This window comes from Harpia harpyja, chromosome 3 (genome assembly GCF_026419915.1).
Source record: "Harpia harpyja isolate bHarHar1 chromosome 3, bHarHar1 primary haplotype, whole genome shotgun sequence".
Lineage (NCBI taxonomy): Eukaryota > Metazoa > Chordata > Aves > Accipitriformes > Accipitridae > Harpia > Harpia harpyja.
The window spans coordinates 2,923,509-2,938,954 of NC_068942.1; the positions used below are offsets into that span (position 1 = coordinate 2,923,509).

Consider the following 15,446-nt stretch of genomic DNA (forward strand, 5'->3'; position numbering starts at 1 on the left):
TAGTGATAGTAGACTTTCAGATCCTCCAAAATATGGTGAAGGTTTTAAAATTTGCCGGGAAAGGAATGTAGATTAGTTATTGATCTGTGGAGTAGCTGGGGTTTGTTGATACAATCTGACCAATGGACTTGCATTTTAGCTACAGAATTCTTTTTCTAGCAGCAGTAGAAATACACCAGTCTGCCCACATCAAGTATGCTTTTTTCTGCTGTTGTTTTGGTATGTCATTGGTGGATATGGCCAGAACAGTTTGTTTCTATACTGTGTTGAATTCACATGGTAAATTTGCTCCCCTTTGTGTTAGGGTATTCTTGGGAATCTTCTCTCTTTGCAAAATTACTGTATGAGCTTCACAGCAGCTTAAGCTTCAACAAGCAAAGGAGGTGCGTTTTTTTCTATTACCAGCTTGTCTTGGCCCGTTGGGATCACAAGGGTTCTAACGCTGGATTATCTTAAAAGGGCTGGCTGGATAGCATAGAAAATTTCAAATTTTGCATTTTCTTTGTCTTTTTCCAAGTCAGAAAGGATAGGAGAAAACTGAGTGTGCATATACTGGTACATCATGTCCTTTTGGTTTTGCATTTTGGCATTGACACTTTCTAAATGTACTTTCTCATACAACTGAGGTTGGTTCTTTCATTCTGAATTTAACAGGTATAAAATGCTGGGCTTTCTCTCAGCAGTGATCAAGTGTGAGCAGCAGTCATCTGCTGTAACAACCAGTAAAATTGCAATTGCCACTGGAATTCCTCAACCTTAATAAGACTATATTGTGTGGCTGTCAGAAGGCTCAAGCACAGTATTTCCATCACCAGCGGCTCCTTCTGAACAGCCTCAAAATATGCTCTCTCATTCTCTGTGTAACGTGAGTATGAACAGTACAAAGAGCAAGGCATATATATTTAATTTTGCCCTACTGGTTGAGAATGCAAAAATAACAGCTTGATTTGAAAGGAGAACCTTTAAAAACTCTTTCAAGACTAAAGTGTTCATACAAATCACTGTGTTAATTATATATCCTAAAAATTATGCAAATAATCTTTTTAGTGGTGAATTAATCAATGTTAATCACTTGAAAAATAGCTTTTAAGTGTTTTTTTTATAAAAATGTGTCAAAGTATTTAAAATTCTCACGGCGAGCTTACATGTTAATAGTTCTGTTTTATTTCCTTTTAATAGTGACAGACGAATACTCCCTATGTTATTTTGGTGTTGAGCAACAGACACAGTAGGTGATCACAGGTGTAAACTTCGTATACTGGGTTCCAGATTCTTGCAAAGCTTTGTAAGAGAATCGTTTAGATTTCATATCTTAATGTTTCATTTTTGACACCTATGGCACAATAGAAACCATCATAATGCAAATGTAAAAAGTATACCGACTAAGCAAGACACATTCGAACGAGGCACTTGACCTCTTCTTTAGAGTTGTGGATATAAATCGCTGTCTAATATGAAAATATGGTAGAAAACAGTTCTCAAGACCAGGGCATGGGAATGCATTTGGATCAGAACTTTTCGTTTGTAAATTATTTGACATACCCATATCTGTTTACTGTCCCAAAGGTGTATTAATTTCCAATACCTCCTCTGGCGAAGGTTAGCACAAATCTAGAAAGCGTGATGACCAGCTCTTGATTCCTCACTGTGCCTCCCCAGCTGTGCTCTGGCAGCAGACCCTGTGCTTTTAAGCACGCCTGGACCCAGGAACCACAACACTGCTGCTGTTCAACCTGGGGCTGTATATACTTCTACGTCTGGGTCCATGATTGAACTCTTGAGTCCCAAAATTTTCCAATATTTTGACTTGGGATTTACATAACCAGAATCCCACACAGCTAGCCAGCCATCACGGCCTCTCCCAGGACACAGCCAGAAAGTACCAGCAGAAATTTTTAGGCATCCTCTCAGCCCGGATTTTAACAGCAGGCCCAATCAGAAGCTCTGACGAGATGTTTAGGTGGATTTGGAGGAATGTAACAGTTCCTATCCCCACAGAACACAAGGCTTATTCATTGGCTGCATGCAACACATCAGGATCTAGCCAAGACCTAAATGAAAATTATTAGTGTAACATTACTGTGAAAATTAAATCCTTAGAAATTCTCTAGAAACGTATTTGATATGTCTGTGTGGGGGATGTATTTTCCACATTGAAGTTCATTTCCTTCCTATCAGTGACTGTCATGAGGTAAGCTGCTGCCACTGTGTGAGGCACTACAAGCCAACACTCTCTTGATGAACCTCAGGATTTTGTACAGTATATCTGTAATGGTCCAAGGAAGTGCAAAACAAACTACTTACAAAGTCCACAAAATTAAACTGAAATCTGAGAGCCGGTGTCTTGATACTCTCAGTTACGGAAACAAAGTTTCAATTCTGTGGGGTGTACTACAAGATTATTTTAGAAGTAAACAAAAGAGGACAGCAAGGTTTGCAAAGAAATGTAACAGGTATTACATGTCCTTTTACAGTGAGAATACCAAATAAAAAAGGACTAGACCTTTAAAATATGGGGCTACTATTTATTCATTCATTCACACATTCCTTCCATAACCTGACTCAAATTCTCTGCTATATTGTGCGTTTAATGAAAGACAATTGGCAAAGTGACTGCAAAACTTTGAATAACTTAATAAAATAATTGTCTTTCAGTATGGTCATAGCATATACACGCTTTCAACTAGATACTTATGTTTACAATCATTGACTGCATATGCAATGCAAATATACAAGCAATACAAGTACGTAGCCCACATTTTGTTTTCAAAATTTCCCACAGTTCTCGCTTGCTTTAACCGAGATCTTTGAAAATTGGGCTCTAATTGATCCAGTTGGGTGAAGAAGAGGTTCTTCGGTGCCAGGACCTCTACTGTAATGCATGAGCAACAGGTGATACAAAGCTTCTTCCATCCATGCTGTAGCAGGAAAAGAACATCTTTCCTTGAAATGTTCTTGTACTTCATGCATGACTTCTGGCTGATGAACCACTGAGACAGTTACACTTTTAAAGGGCTGCACGGTTTGCTGTGCTGGTGCTGTTCCATTGGGAAGCAGCAGAATGCAGTGTCCTTCGTGAAGTCCTTCAAACAGAATCAGATAATTACCAGAAATGACTTCCATAGCCAAATGTTCTTCATCTGGCATCAGACACATCATGGGAGGCAGGTACGCTGTGCCATCAATAAAGGAACTAAAATTTGCTTTTCATACTTTTAAATGCCCTTTCATTTTCCCTCCCAGTGACGGTTCATTGCTGGTGTGCAACTAAAGACTGCGTTTTCTACATACTTGGCCACATTACCACTGCCACAGGAGGGATTTATTAGCATAAACTGTGAGAACTTTTTTTCAGTTAGCAGACAGTATTCATTTCAGTTCCCTGAGTTATTGCAGTAGATACTACTGCTCTTCTTCAGGACTTTTAGACAAAAACTTTGTAGGATCAATTTCTACTTTCTTGAAAGAAGACTTATTGTCACACACAACTGTCTAACTTATCTATGCCACAGTCTTTGGTGGTTAAAATAAATAGTTTATCAGAAATTTTTCTGAAATAGTTTTGATCTTTTTCTATGAGATTCTGCTCAGGAAGGAGACTCCATACCTTTGTCTGATTCATCCCTGATCAAAAGGAACAATGTGAAGGAGTCTGTAGGTCGGGTTTTACACTTGAAGGTGAAGGAGAGCTGGTAACCTGGAAGAATCCTTCACACTCAGGACTCAGAAATACTGATAAATGCTAGTGACGAAATCCTAACCGCCCAGCAATGACTGACACAGACGTTATTTTTGCATATAACAGTCTTATGGTACATGAAGCATTAGTCATATCTTTAAAATAATTCAAGAGAATATTAATATCCCCCAACTGCCTTGTACTTAAGAGTGACAGGTGTGTTTAAATTAACCTCTCAAAAAACACCCAGGCTATTCAGGACATGAATTTACTTCAGGATCACAAGCTTTAAGTGCCTGATCCTCCGCTCCTTTTGACTCCAGTGAAAGGGTTGATAGACCTTGCACAGCCAGACAAGGGAAAAGAGCTTTTGTTCTCTTCCTAATATGCTTTGATGGAAGTCTTTTAGGAGGAAAAGAGCAGGAACAAACTTATTTCCCAGCCCACTTGTGTTAGTATGGAGTGCAAGAACTGGTAACGTTACTCTGAGTGATTTAAAACCACCATTAGGACTTAGTCTGCCCGTAGCATTTGCTGGTCACTGTCAGGGCACTACTGTGACAAATGAAGAGTTGGCTTTTAATTAAGAAAAGGAATGTACTGATGGGGAGAGCGGGGTAAGAAGGACTCATTTGACAAATGCGGTAACGGAAGCAGGATGGTTTCATTTTCAGAGCAGGTCTGTCGAGTCAGGTAGGAAAGGAAGGGGACTGGGACCATAATCCTGCCTGTGGCATGCACCTCTCGCTGCTTGCGGTCTTCTGCCTCTGTGCGTAACCTCCCCCAGGACTGCGCAGCACCCAAATTTCTGTCGTCAGGCACTTCTTTGCAGTATATGGGACATAAACATGATCGTCAACATTATTAGTTCAAAATTGGTGATGTGTGAAAAGAGCATGTTCTGGCTGGTTGTACTTCCAGTCCTGCGTCTGTGTAGTTTCGATGCTGTCTGGCCTTTGTTATTGCTGCAGCTGAACCAAAGCGTTGCTTAACCCAACTGTCATGCTCCGTTTCTTATTTGTAGAACAGATAACATTTTTTGTTGTTACTCTGAAATGTGGGGAATAGGAGTATTGTTGTATCTGCCTTCCACAGAGTTTAAATAAAACCCTAGCTTCCTTCCCTCTCTCAAACAAAAAAACCCCGAACCCTGCCCTTTCTATTGCCTGTTACCTAAGTAACAAGAAACATGGCTTTTCCTTGTCCGTCATAAGGTAGCAGTTAGGTGAGGCGGAATCCAAATATCCAGGTTACATTTGCTTCACAAAACCTTTCACCAAATGTGAATCTGAGCAAAAGTCTGAGCTGTCCAGGTAGCTCAGGAAAGGGGAAGAACCACAAGTGATCAGAGACGAAAATCCTGAAGGCATCGGGGATATAAAAGGGGATTCTATAGCCAAATGCCCACTTCAGAAAGTGTCTATGAATATAAAATAATCAACTAGAGTTAGAATTCTTTCCAAGACCCACAAAATGATCTCAAGCACAAACCTTTATACCAGAGGTCAAATCCCCCCGATGCAGAAAATATTTGTGTCCCAGTCTGGATCGTTTTACGATGGCACGACGGCTCGACGTGCTGCACTGCTGAATCTGGCTGCGTGGCCCCTTCACCCCGCGGGGAACAACTGCCAACAGGTCCTTGGCAGCTGCGGTTTGTGCCAGTTGTACCAGAGCTGCACGGTTTCCTCAGGCCCTGGGAATGCAGCCGGGAACTTCCAAAAGTCCCCAATGTCCTTGACTTGCCTTCCGAGCTCTGGGGACTCAGCTGAGGATCTTCTACTCTGTGTCTCCAGGGTAATACTTTTATTTTCATTTAACCTGCGAATTTGGAAAAAGAAATGGTTTGACTATCCCTTAAGAATCATTGTATTCTTCTGCATTTGGTCTGTCTGTGTTCTGCTCTTTCAGGCAGACGGGGGAGGAGTAAGGAAGACGTAGCAATTCTTTTCAGTAAATGCTTTGCAGACAAATATTCTTTATGGTTTGCATTAGGAGGTTGACTTTGGACATATGTTGGAGCTTGGACAGGAATCTAATGTGACTGACAGTGACAAATGGTGACGTACTATTCAAGGAAAATTAGTGTATATCTGCTATGATGAGTGGTAAAGACATTAATGCTCAAATTTATTTCTCCTTTTAAAAGATACTTTATTTTTTAGACATACTTTTTTCAGTGCAGTTGCAGCTGTCAGCATTGACAAGGCTGAATTTACTAATTCATATCTTCTATTTGCACTCTGTAAAGAAGCTAAATTGCCTAATGAAAAAGCTCCCCGTTTAGATTTCCTTTTTAAATAGTGATGATGATGATGATGATGATGATGAAGATAATAATAATAATAATAATAATAATAATAATAATAATAATAATAATGTGGGTTCTTCATCTGCAAGTCTGACTTTGATCTGTCCAAGACTGTGGCTAGAATGAGGAAGAACAAAAGAAAGAGGAAACAAAAAGAAAAATTATAGCTATTGTTGAAACAAACATTTTTTTTATAAATCTGGTTTCTGTCATGTGATTTCTTTCTTATAGCTGATAATTGCCAAAATATTTTGCCTGCTTTGTATCTTTTTCTCCTTTCTTCTGTATCTGTCACTCTGTATACTTGTGACAAATAGCAGTTTTTCTTGAGTATTTTGCAGCGTAGGTTTGTGTATTGCTGGGTGGGTGACTGACTTTGTGGCACACAAAGGGTTAATTCCAGCTGCAGACTTTTGTATTTCAGGAGTCAAAGAATGATTTATCCACTGCCAGGAGCTGATATCTATCCCATCTGTGGAAATGCATAACTCAAGCAGGTCCTAATGTCCCAGGGCAAACAGGGACCTGGGAATATCAGAAAGACCTGCTGTTAAAAAACCCCACGGGAGACACCCACTGTCTGCAGGACCACTCTTAGAAATGCAACTGTATCACACACACACCGGGAGGTCTGGGACAAAAAGGCCTGCTTAAACTTGCAAGAAAGGTCTAGGATGTATAACCTTCTATTCTCCAAGCCTATTTCCACACTACTCTTGCATTTCCAAACAAACGGTGCTTAGCTTGGAAGTGGCTTTTAATTCACTGTGCCCAGATCCTGCGTGGGTGCTCTCAGAAAAGCTAGGAAAGGGCCAAAACCCAGATGGGCCTCCTGAGGTTTTGACTGGAGTTATTTACAAGGGGAATCCTTTGCTAATGGGACTATGGGAAGTCCAGTCAAGCCTGAGTGTCTAAGAACAAGTGGTACATAACGTAACGTACCAAGCAGAAGAATAAGCCATTAAATGAAAAAGAAGGTGAGATTTCCCCTTGGTTGTGAAGGTCAGGCTGAGTAGATAGTTTAGAGCATCCCCAAAAGGGTGCACGTTAGCGAAGGTACATGAGTGTTATTTTTACCCCATATCTTTTCCCAAATACTTGGCTTGAGAACATGTATTTGTCTTTGTCTTTTCACATCAGACTTTTGTCCCAAATTGTCTTTCTTTTGGCAGTGTGCTCAACTATGATCATATCTGGAAAAAAAAAAAAAATTCTATGTTGATTTCTGTTGAAACTTTTTTTAAGAGTAAGTTCTGAACACAAACTTGAAATGTATTAGTGGAAATTTGGAGCTGGCTCTGAAATTTGAAGTTTGGGAACAATTTAATTCTTTTGCTACGTGTATTTGTGTGATATATTTCTGAATCTCGCTCTTTCAGCATAGGAACTTGGTTTAAAATAAAATTTTGAAAAAGTAGTAATTTAAAAAAAAAAAATATTCCTTTTCTCAAGGAAAAAATCATCAGAAGTGAAGTCATCTTGCTTTGAAAGAACATTTTTGACCAGCCATCACACCAAGCTAATTAGGGTATTAGAACAGTTCTCAATATTTCTGACAGGGGTAATTCATGTTATGTCAGAGCCAACCCCCATCTTTACTAATTGGTTGGCTACTTTTTATGTTCTGTACACCATCAACTTTGGGTGCAGCTTGTCGTGAAGAAAAGGACAATTAAAGTGGACTTTTTGTCCTAGCTTCTTAAAAAGGGTCAGTTCCAGATATCCCTTCTTCACTGTTGTGGAGGTTGTGGTATCTGTGAGACAGCTTCTGAGAAATTTCCCAGACGTGAAAGTAAAGCCACGAGGGTGCTAATAAAACAATACTCACTAAGAATAGCAAGAATAAAGTAGGTTAAAGGAAAAGAAAAAGCGTGTAATATGGAACCACTAAAGCTCATCCAAATGCCGTCCACCTTGACGTGCTGCGATAGATGCCCTCCCTGAAACTAGCTCATAGTAATACTTGGTACAGTTAGAGCACAGAATGCTGAAAAACCCCCGCTCTCCTAAACGAGGGGGCTGCTTTAGCCCTATTTCCCTCCATTGACTGTCTACTCAGTCAGCTTGCAAGAAGACCAAGTAGAGTATCTTGTAACATCCCTGTTTTATAATCAGTGGGCCTTTTTGGATGTTAGAAATGGTTCCTTATTCAGTCGCACATCCAGACTGAGGTTACGCCCGCAGTTTTGCAGTATGATGTCTAGTCGGGAGTATTGTCTATGGTAAAGTGGAATACTCAGTGTCAGAGAGATTTTCTTTTGTACCTGCTGAGTTTGCATCGTGTAGCTTTGGAGTAATTTCTTTTTGTGAAACCTAACCTACCAAATGCCCCTTCGTGAGCTCAGAGTGCCACGGTGAAGTGACCCCGGTGTGCTTGTCAGCTGTCCCCAGGCAGAGGCTGATTTGCATCCAGACCAGTCTGCCTACGGACAGGGCTTCTTAGCTGTCTGTCGGTTGTTCGCATTAAATGTAGGACAGATCTACTACAGAGTTCAACTAACAGTCTCCTACATATTAAAGTAGAAATTGTTTAAAGGCACTATGTATGCAACTCTCTAATTGGAAAAATTATGCAGGCTGATTTATGAGAATGTTTAAACATAAACCAAGCTTTAACTTAGATCAGATATGATACCTAGGTCTTGTTTAGTTCTGTACTTTGGGTGTACGTTAGCATATCCAAAATAAGTCTACACTGTGGTCATCTTGATTCCAAAAACCTTGCAACTGTTCTTCATGAAATATCAATCACAAATGGAAAACAATTACTTTAGAGTTGTGTAATGTTCCATAGAGGGTCACAGCTACATCTCTGACTGATCACAACCTCAAGGGCATCAGAATGTGAATGTGTGCTCCTATTTGTACTGAAAACCACAGAGTATTACCACTGGGACTGAATGAAAATCTCATCTATAAGTAACAGTGTTCCTAAACAAAAATCAAACAAAAAAAGGAGTGGAAATGTCTGTTTCAGTGGAAACCAGCTGATGATGCATCAAACAAATATTAGTATTTTTCTTCATATGCACATCAAAGCTCAGTGACAGACATCACTCTAATCCTACCTTTGCCTCTGCATGTGTCTTTATTATCCACTGGATTCAGTACCATACACCCTCTCCCTAGCATTATACTTCTATCCATTATTTAGTTCTTATCAGTTGATTACTAGCTGTTTCTGATAACAACATACTCCCAGGATTCATCAGATATATTGGAGTTGAGGTTAAGTTTCCTTTCCTTGACCCTGCTGTGCTGCTGAGCATGCACTGAGATACAAAGCCCTTTTCTTTTGCTTAGTTTGATTTTGTAGGACCGAACTCTGACAATTCCTCGGTAATGTGTTAGCAGACAAGCTCAAATATTGTTCTGCATTTTCTTGTTGACTGACGGTTTTACTCAATTCCTCAAATGCTTCCTTGTATCAGTATGAAAGTCTCTCTTCTCATTACCTAGTAATTCAATGTGATCTATTGTCTTTCCCTATTCCCTTTTTAATAATATCATCAAGACAACCCAGAAATCAGCTCATAAAGTATTTGTATACTCCTACTTTGATTATATGAACAACACAACTTTTCATCTAAAAGCAGGAGTTTGTATTTGACTCTGTCAAATAGGAAACCTCTGACATTTTCCTAAAATAAAATGTTCAAATAATTGCTTTTCTTTGATTCATCAGTTAGGATTCTCACTGAAATACACATTATCTGAGATCAAGGCACATGGTTGCATGCAGACATGTAGTACTTCCTTCTCCCCCCTTCATAAAAATTGTTACTTTTTCCCCTATCCGGGCAACTATAGAGCAAAGAGAACCTTCATTTTACTTTCTTTAAGACAGACTTGTATATCTCAAGAATCTGGTGTGAGAAGGGACACTTAACCTGCTGCTACAACTCCCTCCATCACCACGGAATGCGAGACCTCATCCTGGGACAGGTCATTTACCATGTAGCCCCTGCGAGTGGGAAGGGAATACGTATGGCTAGCTCACGCCAAGAGCATTTTCACATTATGCCTGAGACCGGAGGGGAAGAAAATGAGGAGAAATTGTGCATGTCCAGGTTTGGATACCGCTTGCAAGAACCAAAGTAGTTTTAAATTTTTCAGTTTTGTCATCGTTCGAAATATGAACAAGGAGAGAGAAAGGACATTTTACAAAGGAAGATTTCCTATAAGGTTAGACAGAGAAGGCTCCCACCAAAATGCATTCTGGGTTAGGTTCAATATATAACCTAGGTCAGGGAATTAATGTTTACTTTGTCGGATGAAGAACTGTATAGATTTTGTGCTGGCCTCCTGCATAATGTGAATTTCACAGATTAGTGTAGAAGAAACTCCTAAACTTGGGTCAGGCGCTAAACTTGAGATTTTAACTAAGCTTCTAACCAGCCCTGAACAAAACTTTGAGAATTTTCCTTGCTTAGACTCCTAAAGAAGAAATATGATATTCTGTGTAATTTTCAGATGGTAATGTTTGTTTTTCAAAATAAATGTACATGCACATACACAGAAGCAGAACTTGGTTTACCTTAGTTCTATGTATTTTTGCAAAGGCCGTGATTATCTCCAGTAAATATGACACCCAGCACCTTTGACTTTGCCCCCCTTAAAGGGAGCAACTGTGTAACTTCCAATACGGTTGCCCAGAGCTACACTTGTTCTAAGTTATTTGTGCCTAGGACAGCTTTAGCCTGCTTTCCAGAATGAATGTTTTGCATATACAGGGGCTGCAGAGACTACCAAGCAGTTCTCCTTCTGGCCACTGGGCTGATGTTGTGGAAAATTGATTTCCAGTTGGATTCTCTCTCTTCCTCTGCTCTTATATTTTGATTTCAGAATAACAGCCCGTGATTGAGGGTGAGCATAAATAGCAGCAAAGGAAGTGAGGCATGGAGGCGAGAGGGCAGGTGGTAGGAGCTGAAATGGAAACAGTGAGGGACAGGCAACCATACACGTACAGTTATACAAACAGATATGTCTGGGTATGGTCCACTGTCTCAGGATCTTGCTACATAAAACAAGAACAAAATTCAGACTTTTAATATTTTCCCCAGTTCTCTCTTCTCATATACCCAAACTGAACCTTTATTATTTTATTTCAATTTGAACAGTAATACAAGTGAAAGCAATCCTGACTTTGCAATATTGATTAGCTCTGTGCTTCGGGTATTCAGCTGAGATGGTATCTCTCACATCTAAAGCAAGTAGGATAGATGCCAAAATACAGATGACTCCAAATATTTAACTGTTCACGTGAAGTGGAAGTGCTCCAGCAGAAGAGAAAGAAGTAATTAAGAAGGGCAAGGGCTTTGCCTTATTGTCACACAACCTAGCACACTTTACTGTTGTGGGCAGCCATTTTGTTGATGTGAATGTGATTCCACAGAACATTTCGGTATTCATGAAAGAGTATTTTTTAAGGAATAAGGTTTTGTGTAATAACTTTTCAGCAGCCTTAGTGAGGAAGATCCTCTGAGGCACAGGTTAAAGGAGCAAATGGAGGGTTAGGAGGATGAACAGAAAAGCGCTGACTACTGAGCATCAAGTAATCAAAACTCATCAGTGCAAAAGATTTGGTCAGTAGAGCTGAAGAAGAAAGGGGATGGAGCACTGATTGCAAGCTTCGGCTAGAAAAGGCAAATATTTTCAGGCATGTGGCAGGTTTGAAGTGTGTTAGAGGGAAGAGAAAAATCCTCGTGGTGTCTGTAAACTGTTCAGTGAACCTTCACTTCTGCATCTTGTGCACTGGATAAGTAGATTCCTTTCCTTTTACTTTACCGCAGAGCCAGGTGCTTATATCTCCTGGGAGGAAGATGAGAAGTGCAAATGCCAGCCCGTGCAGCAGAGACGAGCTGACTATAGGTTCCCTAGTAAGAACTGTTTAAGATGGTTTCTGGTTTCATGTGACGATGACATTTATGTAGAGGTATGCTGGCTCGAGGGCACTTTTTTGCTAATTTCATTTTCAAGCTCTTGCCCACATACGTAATTCCACAGCTGTGAAATTGCAAGCAATGCAATGAAAAGATTGCTCAGGTTTTTAAATCATTATTCTTATTTAAATGGTTAATGTTTTTGTTCCTCTAAATTGTTTTAAAAGTCTGCTTGTTTTCAGTTTTATAAAATCTTGTTTAAAATCACAGATTTTTTGACCTGTTTAATTGTTTCCATGAATGAGACCTAGAAAAAATCTGATCTGCTTAATATTTTTGCACATTACTTACATTTTTAACAGTGTTCTGTACTTAGATGAACTTCACAGGTATGTGTGATAATTGCAGCAAATCAGAAGAGTACCAAAAAAAATCCAAGCTGAAGAAGTTACCAATTTCATAGGTTTAAAGTGGTATCTTAACTGGCTCTGAACTGTGACTAAGAATCAAAGTGGAGAAAATCACCTAAATTTACCCTCCCCCTTAGTCAGCAGTAAGCTTCATAGGACCCTCCCCAAACCAAATAAGGCCAGGAAGAATGTGCTAACCCCTGAGTGTGCTAAGAATAAAATTGAGCTGGGATGGATAAGGTTACTTTGAACTCTATATTTCATGTTTCCTGACATACCCCCTAAAGAACTGCAATTATGCTAGCGAGGCTGCAGGAGCGTTAAACAGTTCTTTCCCAGTTCTTTTGCTTTTCGCTGCCTTTCCGTGCGTTCCTGTCCAGTTTAGAGCTTGGCCTTTTTACTTTTTATTTGTACTGTGTGTGGTTCTTAGGACGTTAGAAGAAATATGCTGAAGAGTCACTGTGAGGCATGGCTATTTGTGTTAGAAGCTGATACTTTAGACTGAGTTTTACGTGTTGTCTCTGGAAGGCCTTAGGTTGCTCTGGGAGGGCAGGAGTCTGCAGAGGAAACAGAAAGTTCAGAGGGGTGCAGAAGAAGAAGGAACAGAATTAGAAAAGCAGAGGACCTCCCTCCTCCTCGTTCTGCAGCTCCTGCAAGAGCCAGCAACCCAGAAGTATTATCTAAGCTGCCACAGTAGATCTTGACCTTTTTAACAGAGTATCTCTTACCATCATCATCATGGCCGAGATTACAGCAGAAGGTACGGTAACTATTTTCAAATATAATTAACCAAAAATGATATGTACTTTGACAGTGTAATTGAGCCAGCGTGTCAATATGATTTGTTGCTCTTAGCAAATAATGCTTTCAGTCCAGGATCGTTTCATTTTCTTTGTTGGATTGCCTTCTACCTTTCTTTCCTCTTTTTCCTTTTTTCTTTTTCATTCCTGTAGCCTAAGTTTCTACCGGTTACTGAAGCTAGATCTCTGTACACCTCTAAAAATAGCATTAGTCTCGTTTGCAGAACAGCAGCGCTTAGGCAGCTCCATTAGAGTGATATAAGAAGGGGAATGTCTGACTGTCAGGTGGTTCCACCCTCAAGCCTTTGCTCAGGTAAAGCTTTGGTAGTCCCTTATAATCAGAGCTTTGCCAGAGTCAGAATAGCTTAGTTTGGTGGCCCTGATTTTTCCGTAAGGAGCCCAGATAATTTGTGAACTGCACATGAAGTTACTGAAGGGTAAAAGCTATCAACCCTGCAATGCTTATTCAGGTGAACTTCTGAAGGAGTCAGTGAAAGTTGTGCTGAAATAAGTACGCCAGAGCTAGGCTTGCAAGAAGGAAAGGCAATTGTATTAACCAGTAAATACATATTCTAAAATATGAATATTTCATGTCCTTTAATATTTCCTGACCATTCATATTTAAATAACATTTTAGATGCATAACAATATTTTATCAACCTCAGTCAGACAGGGAATATATTTAAAATGCAACCTTCTTTAAATTTAATACTGAATATTTTAGCTGAATTTCATTCCAACCCTTTTTTCCAGTGTGGATTACTCCACTGTTTATCTGAATTTAATAATGACACCACAAAAAAAAATAGTTTTAAACAGTCTTCTGAAAGTTATTTTTATTCGACTTGCCAAGTTTATGTGGCATTTCAGTGTCTGAAAGTTGTACTTTTCATCTTCCATTTTTCATTGTTAATATTTGTAACAGGATCTGCATTAAGCGCTATTAGAGAGTGAGCTCACTGTCTTCTAAAGGATTGATGTTAGGACTATGTCAAATTGTACAATCCTTGCCTGACTTCTGGTTAGCCACAGCAAGGAGACTGTGCGTATGACTTTTTTAATCAGCATTGGACAGTTCTATAATTTGCTTCTGGCAGCAAACATTGCCAAAACAGGTAGCTCAGCCTGACAGCCCTAACCTAAATGCTAGCATTAGTTTCTTTGGATATTCTTAACCTGGTTTGTTGGAAACATTGGTTATTTTGTAGCTGCTATCAGGGAAATCTGTGAAATTATATTTGTCTTCCAAAATGCATTCATTAATACCATCAGTGTCAGAGAAGTAGTATGGAAGTACCTCTTGCAAGGTTCTCCAAGTGAAAAAAAAAACAGAATTAGCAGGAATTTTAGTCCAAAATTAACAGCAAAAATAGAAGACATTTCAATCAGTCTGGAAGTGACTTTTCAGTCATTTAGCTTATTAAAGAAAGAAAACAAAAGTACCTAAAATAAAATAAAAATAAAAAAAAAGAGTCTGAAAATGTTTTTATAGTGATTTCATACTGTTTTTACAGGTATCCCTTAGCTGTAATATTGTGTGTCTGTCTTTGTGTTTTTTTCTGTGTAAAGCAATAGAATTCAGGTGATAAGGGGCGTCAGCTCCACAGTAACCTGACCTTCAGCATGACAGGTAAATAAGCTATATAACTTGGCTAGTTTAGTTTAGTTTAGTTTTTGTTTTCTTATATTTAGAATGGCCTAATGTTGATTGGCTGATTTTTAAACTCTGGATCCACGAGATGGAAATTTTACTTATGGCAGAAACTAAGAATTCAGCCTGGGGCTAATGTTTCACTGCAGTTTATTTTTCTCTGGGGCTACTGCTGGCACTCACAAGGCAGTCTGAAAGTTCAGCTCTAAACTTCAGCAACATATAGTCTGGCCAAATAAAAATCAATTAAAATACCTCTTGCTTCACAAAATTCCTGTTTGATTTTACTTTGTTGCATGCTACAACCCAGCCCATGATTTGCTGGGGTCTTCTTTATTAGGATTAAAGTACTTGCTCCTCGTGGTAGGTATTCTTAACTCTATTTTACGCTATCAGCCGCACGTCAGCTAGGCTGTGGGGCTCCTTGTCTTTCCGGGTACCATGCTGGCACGTCAGAGAGCACGGCACAAAAGCGATGCAGGCTTCAACACTGCCACGGCCAGTGTGGCTGCCAGTTTAGATAGATGGTCCAGTCCTGGCAGAGGGATACTGCTGGCGCCCAGCTCAAGGTATCTTTTTCTGACAGCCCGTGTCAATACCGTGATCTATTCAGAGACAGATGCACAGGGCCGATGGCGTGCTCTTTCAGGTCAACATCACGGTAATGACAATGAGACTAAGCGGCTTAAAAGTGTTGCCACCAAGCAATGACC

At 39.7% G+C, this 15,446-nt stretch overlaps 1 protein-coding gene across 13 annotated transcripts in view; it reads left to right on the top strand.

Annotated features, from left to right (window-relative positions):
- Window positions 1-5,352: 5,352 nt before the first annotated feature.
- TRDN (triadin) overlaps window positions 5,353-15,446 on the top strand; it is a 242,223-nt gene continuing 232,129 nt past the window's right edge. For 4 of the 13 annotated variants that reach the window (XM_052781173.1, XM_052781170.1, XM_052781179.1 and 1 more), the window contains exon 1: window positions 12,586-13,042. In XM_052781173.1, the coding sequence (XP_052637133.1) occupies window positions 13,021-13,042 (22 nt within the window). In that variant the 5' untranslated portion in view covers window positions 12,586-13,020. Of the gene's footprint in view, window positions 5,477-12,585; window positions 13,043-15,446 lie in introns of those variants that run through there. The other 9 variants (XM_052781169.1, XM_052781171.1, XM_052781177.1 and 6 more) reach the window with 4 other exon arrangements.